Genomic DNA, 8,901 nt, shown 5'->3' with positions numbered 1-8,901 from the left:
CAAACGGGCTTGACTATATAACAAACCGGAATCGAGAAGTCCATCGGTTCTCAATTCAATCAGTTAAATCACCCAGTCCGGAACGAAATTTGAAAACCATGTTTAAAAATGCAAACTATGATAAAATAACATATTGGCCACCTACGATTTTAAGAATGAGCAACTCAAAAAGTTTGGGATAAGTAACCTAACAAGATTTAGATAAATTTAGGCGCATACATTGCACTAAGTCTTAAAACTAAAGTTTTGGCTTGGCTTATTAACTGTTATGTGCAGTTCCCTGTGGAAGTACTAACTTCAGCTAAGAAAAAGGATCACTCAACACTTTAAAAAAAACATCAGACTTCACAAAAACAAATAATTTTAAAACTGCAAGTTCGTTGATTGGAATACTTACATAAATCTACGAACTCGGATTTCATATAAAGGCAACTCTTCCGGTGTGTCAATTTCCATGCCCAAGGCTCAAACTCGAGACTTTTGGTTAAGGAAGGAGTCCCATTCATTTCATTCCAACCAACCTTCCATATTTCATCTTGTACTTTTAGAGTGCTAGAAATAGATGAAAACCTATTGTGCAATAACTATTCTATTTTCTCTGTGATAAATCCCGGTCCAGAAATGCGATTCAAAAAACTCCATCTCCAAAACGCAATTTATCATTTTTAAGATAGCAGCCATTGGCATGCCTAGAAATCCGATGATTACACTACCGAGCCATTGTGATAAAGTGAGAGGTTCTGTGTTTGCAAATGCACCTAGAAACTCCACAATTATAATCTGGAAAAGGACAGTACAACCAAGAACTACAAGGAACATGTTGTGTATGCCTTTGAAAACGTTGATTTTCTCCATCTCTCTTGAGCTTATCACATTAAAAACCTGCAAAATGAAATGAAGTACCTTTCTTTATTTGCTATAAATGGAATTAATACCAACTTCACATTTATTTTCTTGGAATTTTAACACAGAAATCCAACCATTATCAACTATAGTTTAGCAAATAACATATTACATACTAGAAACATAAATTAAACAAGAAGAGTGAAAGCTTACCTGACAAAAAACAAATGAATTGAATATGAAAGTATTCAGGACAAGATCAGAATCAGGGCCACCTATATCAAATATATCTCTCCATTTTTCTTGGAGAAGGTATATTACAATGAACTGATATAAGGACTGGCCTAGGATATTCCTCTGCATCACATTACTAATAAATTTCCCTTGCTTCCCAATTGGTGCCCGTTTCATTAATTCATCATTTGGAGGCTCTGTTGTAAGTGCCAGAGGTCCTAGAATATCCATGATGATATTTATCCACAAAAGTTGAACAACAGTGAAAGGAACAGTCCCTAACAAATAGTTCCGTGCACAATCACTAGCACAATGTGAAAACTGGTTTCTGTCTTACAAAAGAAAGATACAAAACCTAACTTGTGAAAAGATGCATAAAGAACGGGACTTTCTTACCTGTGAAACAAGCTGAAGAGAAGTTAATGATTAATGTAACGACATAAACTGTCAAATGGAACTGTACAAATTTTTGAAAATTTATATAAATGGAGCGTCCCCATTTGACAACTTGAATGATAGTAGAGAAACCCTCATCCAAAATTATTATATCAGCACTCTCTTTAGCTACCTGAAATTTGGGGAATTGATTAGTCAAACTATCATTTATTTTAATTTGTATGAAGAAAATCCAGTGGGCAGATTAAAACCACATCAAAATTTCCCTTAGTTTAATGTAATACCATTGAACTTTCACATAATATCCAAACTTTTGATTCTATTTCTATTTAATCATGTCATATTAGTGAATCTCAATATATTGTCGTATGAACTTAAAAAAAACAATGGCTTCAATACTAATGACAGAACGAAAGCTCTATTGCTAAGAAAGAAATCAAGGAATTTTAATCAACTCAAAATGGCTAACCAAATTAGTAGGCTGTGGATAGAAGTCTATTTTCGCAATTATGAGTCCCAACTTACTAGATGAAGCAAGGTCGATTTTGCAATTGGACATGATAAACTCACCTCAGTTCCGGCAATGCCCATTGCAAGACCAATATCTGCTTTGTGAAGAGCTGGGGCATCATTTGTTGTATCGCCAGTCACTGCAACAACTTCTCCAAACGTAGTTTGCAATTTTTCCACCAGTGCATGGTTGTCCATAGGTGAACACCGAGCCATCACCTAAATTGAATTCAAATGATGAGTGCAACAAACTTTTTTTCCGTTATTGGACATTTAATTATTTATGCATTGCACAAAATAACATAGTTAAAAACACCTGAAGTTTGGGAATTAGTTCAAGCATCTCTTCCTGTTTCATCTCTCTAAAATCAGTTCCTTCGATGGCTATACCATCATCAGTAAGAATCCCACATTCCTTAGCTACAGCCTTGGCAGTAATTATGTTGTCTCCTGAAACCATTCGGATAGTGATACCAGCTGAACGACAAGCTGCAACTGCTTCCTTAACACCAGGACGAACAGGATCTTTAATACCAAGAATTCCGATACAAGTATACCCAGACGCTGGAATAGAATTATATGAGGAAAATCCACCTTCCAGGTCCCTATAGGCCAGACATAGTGTTGTAAGGGCCTCACTAGCAAAGTAATGAATTGTATCATTAAGATGGTTAAGCAATGTTCCATCGAGGGGAACAATTTGACCATTTGGATCAATAACCTTGTCACAGGCAGCCAAAACAATTTCTGAAGCACCTTTAGTGTGGGCTCGCAAGCCTCCTTCAGGAAGCTTCACCATTACTGCCATTCGCATTTTTGTGGAATTGAAAGGCTCAACATTAACAAGCTTGACCGCTTTTCTCACTGCTTGAAAATCCCCATCTAGAGACAAGCCAAATTCCAACAAAGCCCTCTCAATTGGTGTTCCCAATATCTCCAGTTTTCCATCTTCACTGAACTCAATTTCACCTGCAGTGTTATTAAAAATTGATTCTAGAAGTAGTTTAACAATGGAGTCAGGTATTTTAGCGCACAAGCTTGACGTTTTATCAGGTTGCCCTAGTTCCCTAATATTTATACAAATGCATGATTTCACAACAGTCATATGACTAGTAGTCAACATTCCAGTTTTTCCACTACAGATAGTTGTTGCTGATCCCATGGTCTCACAAGCTGCCAAATGTTGGACAAGAGCTTTGTCATTCACCATCTTTTTCATTGCAAAAGCAAGACTCGATGTCAGGGCCACTGGCAGCCCCTCTAGAATAGCAACAACAGCAATTGCAACTGCAGCTGTAAAGTACTCTAGCATCTTTACTGCTTCGGTGGCAGACCAACTCAAGTGGGATCCTTCATGCCATTTATGGCAAAATAGGCCTTGCACTAAAGCTTCAAAAGTCACAGCAACAAAGGCAAGGCCTATCTTACTAATAATGGTTGCCACTCCATTTAATTTCACCTGCAATGGAGTTTCATCATATCCTTCACTGAGAGTTGCGTTTCGTTTACCCCATAAGGTTCTCAAACCAACAGCAGTAACCATCATTTTGCATGAACCATGTTGGATCTTTGTTCCAGATCGCATATAAGGATTTTCTGAGTTCACCATTGCTAACTTACTTTCACTTGTTATACTTGATTCATCAATTAATACAGAAAATCCTGAAACAAAAAGTCCATCAGCAGGAACTTGGTCTCCAACAGTAAGGTGTACAATATCTCCTGCAAGCAAATCATATATTGATAATTTCTGTCTAAATCCATTTCTTGTGACCTGAATGGTGTTCTTTTTTTTCTCCTTGTACCAGTCGCTAAATAGTAATGATTGAAAATAATCACTTGTTGCTGTCACGTACACAACCAACCAGATGCTAGCAAAAATTCCAAAGCCATCACGAGCCCCTTTAGACCATCCTTCTCTTGCTATGCCAACTATTAGAAATACAAGAGCACAAACACCAAGTGTTATGAGAGTCATATCATGATAGGCTTCCCAAACAAATATCCAGAAAGACCAAGTTTCACTCTTTGCACATTCATTGATCCCATATACCTCTCGTCTGTGATTCAGTAAATCATTATCTGTAGAAAGCCCATTAGCAGTTGAAGTGGAAATCTTATTTGCAATGCCATCTATGCCACCATGTAATATTAGCCTCTTCATATCATGGCCTTGGACAATGGTTCCTAACTCATCAGCACAAATCCCAAAACCTGCTTCCCTGACTTCTGCAGGTATAATATAGTCACTTAGTGACACACCTGCAAACATACCATTAATAGTGATTGAGAAAAAAGTTTTGAAGTAATAGGCTTTAATTTATAACAATCTAAGAAGCTCACAATGGATAAATTGAAGTTGAGCTTTGGAAAGCTGGTGCAGTATCCATATATAATAATAAAGATCCTACTTTGGAAAAAAAAAAAGAATCAAGGTTACTCACTCTTTGTTTATTAACATGGACACCAAAGTGAAATACCACCATTATCATAGTAATTCGGTAACAAGATAAAGAGTCAAGCAAAAAGAAAGCAAGAAAAAGAATGCGAGAGTTACGAATGAGTTTCAAAGTCATCATGAGCTTGTTGAGTTTGAAAAAAGGTTTTAGATGATGGTCACTGCTGGAATTGACTAAATTCATTTTCAATGTTTTAAAAAAATAATCCATATATAGAATAAGTAATCTTGTAATTAATTAACTTTAAATTCAAGACTCCATGATAATTCATTAGTTTTGAGAGTCAAAAGCAAGAAGTTGGGAAGATGTAGAATGTAAAGAGCAGAAATTTAGAAGAGTTACAAGGGAAAAGAAAGTCTTTAGAGGAGTGAAGGAAGCAATATGTTATGTGAGTCTTGGCTAGAATCAGGTATTACTGGAAAAATGGTCACGGTAACAGATAATTCTCATCTGACTTCCAAAAATGTGTATCAGTAAAAACCCGTTTCAAATCGGCCATAACAAAAATTAAAATCCAATTATTGCACAAAAAAAAAAAAAAGGAAACATAAAAAAACATCTATATCTAACTTGAGACACAGCAGCAATATATATCTGCACACTACTCAAATTCAGAGCAATAAATAAAAGTACAGGTACGTGCATATCTACAAACCCCTAGAACCAGGAATATCAATCCACCGCAACTGGAGCTCTACTTCACCATGCCTCACATTTCGCAACCGAAGAGAAAGATTTTGAATCAACTTGCCATCAACCCAGATAATCTGGCTTTCATCAGCAAGGCAATTTTGTCTACTCGGTTGAATTCTTGCTACTATGGTTCCGCTCGGATGGCCTTCAAGTCGCATGTTTGCAGCTTCAAGAAAAAGAGTGATGCTAAATTCTGCATCTCCTATTTCATTATCATATAAGTAGTCTTCTTCATAAACTTGCTGTATTTTCAAGCAAATAAGCAATCAAAGTCAGGCAACAGACTAATATAACTATACTGACTGTAGCAAACAAACATAAGCTTCAACTCAATTGTACTAGAGTCATAAACACCTTGCATTTTCAAAAAGAGACACTTCCATTTTAACTACTTTTGGACTTAGGCAACGGCAAATTTCACAGTAGCTTTTCCCTCATAACTAAAACAAAACAGAAAAGCTGAAGTTAAAATTGACTCTAAGCAGAAAGCTCTATTCAGCAACAACTTTTAAGGTAGCTTTATCTCTATTAACTATATTGTTCGGTCAAGTAATATTTATATCAAAGTTTAGAGGTTGAGGGAGTGTTTTATAAAAGGTTATTCCCTTGATGTTAAGGGTTTGACAACTATTAATTGAACTTTTTAAAATTATTTATACATAATAGCTAATCAAACAGTTATTTTTGACACTTTTGTTTTAAACTACTACGTAAACAGTTCACCACTAATAGCTAATATCGAACAAATAACAGCTAGCAAAACCGATCACAGCTACTACAATAGCTGATATTTACTAAAACAACTAGTATTGCCGAATAGGGCCAAAGACTCAATTGACTTGAAGCTGAAACTTCTAGGGTCAATTAGAGGGTTTGGCCAAAGTTTGGCTGTTAATATTCTATTGGTAGCAAGCTAAGTTGAAGATTATTCTATTTGCAGTAAACTCATTTGTTTTTCCAAGATTTTCTGTACTTGTTTTTAACAATTTTAGCTATACACATACTTGTATATTCTACCCTTGTGTTTATCTATAGAATCAAAGTCAAGATTTGCCAAAATTGGCATGACTTATTTACAAGCTAAAAAGACACAAATTGTTCCGTTTGAAATGTGGAACCATTATTCTTATTTCCAGTAGAAAATTAAGATCAACACATAAAGTCAAAAAAATTGTAATACTCACAATCTTGATTGGAAGATCTGGAATTGTAATTGAAAGAGTCAAGTCTTCGTTCCACACAGGACTGACTTTTCCTGACATCTGTCGAGTAATCAATCTCTGCCAAAACCATGTTTTTTTATAAAGATAAATTAAAAAGCATATATAAAAATTTAAACTCAATCAACTAAATCTTGAATCAACAATTTGTTAAATTAATTATATTGGATCATGTCCTCCATTTCATCCAATTCAGGAAGCAACATCCTCATGAAGTCAAACAACTCCTATGTACTCTGTATTTATAGATATCTTTATGCTCACAATTTACTATTATTGGTTTTTTTTTTTTTTTTTTTTTTGGCTTTAAATCTTTGATATTTTGTCAGATTGGAATTTTGTAGTTTGGGAGAACCAAACAGAATATTAGTATGAGGAATAACACAAAAATAAGTTTAAATGGAAAAGTAAAACTAAAATAAAAAGGTTAATTACAAAATCAACTACTTCCAGTATTGATTTATAAATGGAAGAAGATATAATTATGACTCAATAAACCCATTAATAGCAGCACCTAAATTTTGATTAAGGGAGTAAAACATTTGGACCGTTCAAGTAGGCAAAAGAAACCCAACCCAGAAATTCAAGAAAGACTCGTAAAGAAAAAAAAGAAACTAAACAATTTTATAAATAATTACCTGTTTGCCCATCGTTACTTCAACATGACGATGAAGGGAATTTCCGGTAACTAGATTGATTCCTCTGTGCACATGAACTCTGAGAAGACCCAAAATGTCATCCATAGCAAATCAAGAAAAACTGTTGCAGAAACAAGTATAAAGACAAAGATGCTAAAAGAAAACACAGGAAATCAATGGTTGATTTTGAGCTTCAATGGAGAAGAAACAGATTAAAGGGAGAAACTTGACAATGCATTTGGTTTGACTATCAACTTTTTTTAATTTTTTTTTATTCGAAATGTATTTTTTTTTATTTTAATTTAAAATGACTTAAGTTATGACTGAAATTTTATGTTTTTAAATAATATTTGTTGGTTATGAATACTCCAATAAACTACAAGATTAATTAATAATTTATAACACCAAAAATAATAACGGTAAAGCAACCAAAATAATATTAACACAAAAACACCAAATAAAATTGTATTAATAAGAAGCAAATTTTCATAAGGTTTAAGGAAAGAATTACTTACTTGCTTCTTGAGGGGTGGTATTTATACGCATTACTTACAAAAATGTACGGTGGAGATTGCATGGAGCATTCTAGAGTAGATGAGATATTTTATTAAAATATCTTGTTGGTGGGAGTATTCTAGAATGTCCTAGGTATTTATATACTATGTGGGCTTGGGACATCCATATTTGGAGTTAGGGTTTCCACCTTTGGGTTTAAAGCTTGCCAAGTATTTAACTTATTGTGGTAGCCAATTTTGGTGGTTCTCTTTTCTAAATTAATCGATGATATTTTACTACTCTCCCTCAACGATTAATTTCTCTTTCTTCATCATTCCCAACTGTTGGCGAAAATCTTCACATTTATTTGCGTTTAAACTCTTTGTAAAGATATCGGCTGGTTGATCCTCCGTCTTGATATATTTCATTTTAATCTCTCCTTATAGAACCTTCTCTCTGATAAAGTGATAATGAACCTCCACGTGTTTTGTTCTCGCATGAAACACTGGATTCTCAGCCATTTGTATAGCCGACTGACTATCATAATTCAACGGGATCGGATAGTCGAAGGGTTGATGCAGATCGTTCATAAGCTGTGACAACCAAACACTTTTCTGAGCTACTGTTGCTGCTACCCGATACTCAGCTTCTGTTGTGGAAAGTGACATTGTAGGTTGTCTCTTGCTGCACCAAGAGATTACTCCTGAACCAAGACTAAATGCATAGCCTGTTGTCGAGCGCCGAGTGTCGTGATCTCCTGCATAATCAGCATCGCAATATCCTTCCAACTTGATAATTTCACCTCTCTTGTATAAGATCCCATAATCGATTGTACTTTTGACATATCTCAATATTCTTTGAACTGCTTCCAAGTGAGGTTTCCTAGGCTTCTGCATTAATCGGCTGACTACTCCAACTGCAAAGGAAATGTCCGGCCATGTCACTGTGAGATAGATTAGGCTTCCCACTAGTTGTCTATACATAGTAACATCTTCGAGATCATTCCCTTCATGAGCACACAGCTTGACATTAACATCCATTGGAGTAGATATCGGCTTGCATTCCATCATTCCAAACCTCTTCAGCAGATCTCTTGCATACTTCTGTTGTCTGAGGTACAAACCTTCTTTGGCTTCTTCTATCTCCAATCCAAAGAAATGCCTGAGCTTTCCTAGCTCTTTCATATTGAAACGAGTAGCCAATTCTCTCGAATGAGTTGAATCTCTTAGATGTTGTCGCTAGTGACTATTAAATCATCAACGTATGCTAGCACTACAACTAGTCTTCCTTCTCGATCTTTCATAAACAAACTAGAGTCTGCTAGTGCCATAACATATCCATTCTTGACAAGGAATTCTGCAATCTTGCCATACCAAGCCCTTGGTGCTTGTTTTAGAGCATAGAGAGCTTTCT

The 8,901-nt window shown here is 35.2% G+C and overlaps 2 protein-coding genes across 2 annotated transcripts; both read right to left on the bottom strand.

Annotated features, from left to right (window-relative positions):
* Positions 1–302: 302 nt before the first annotated feature.
* LOC149497042 (calcium-transporting ATPase 2, plasma membrane-type-like) lies at positions 303–4,469 on the bottom strand. The gene is made up of 7 exons (XM_089720000.1): positions 4,464–4,469; positions 4,327–4,390; positions 2,300–4,245; positions 2,044–2,202; positions 1,474–1,645; positions 1,057–1,355; positions 303–882 (listed from the first exon to the last, which is right to left on the bottom strand). The coding sequence occupies exons 1-7, from the start codon at positions 4,467–4,469 to the stop codon at positions 571–573; spliced, it is 2,958 nt and encodes a 985-aa protein (XP_089576126.1). The 3' UTR covers positions 303–570.
* Positions 4,105–7,254, bottom strand: LOC149497041 (protein C2-DOMAIN ABA-RELATED 4-like). Its single transcript, XM_089720791.1, has 4 exons — positions 6,994–7,254; positions 6,320–6,415; positions 5,086–5,377; positions 4,105–4,245 (listed from the first exon to the last, which is right to left on the bottom strand). The coding sequence occupies exons 1-3, from the start codon at positions 7,096–7,098 to the stop codon at positions 5,090–5,092; spliced, it is 489 nt and encodes a 162-aa protein (XP_089576917.1). The 5' UTR covers positions 7,099–7,254; the 3' UTR covers positions 4,105–4,245; positions 5,086–5,089.
* Between the last annotated feature and the right edge of the window lie 1,647 nt (positions 7,255–8,901).

Source organism: Jatropha curcas, chromosome 4, assembly GCF_041381405.1.
Source record: "Jatropha curcas cultivar XTBG-Jc1 chromosome 4, XTBG_Jcur_1.0, whole genome shotgun sequence".
Lineage (NCBI taxonomy): Eukaryota > Viridiplantae > Streptophyta > Magnoliopsida > Malpighiales > Euphorbiaceae > Jatropha > Jatropha curcas.
This window is presented reverse-complemented; position numbering and strand designations above follow the sequence as displayed.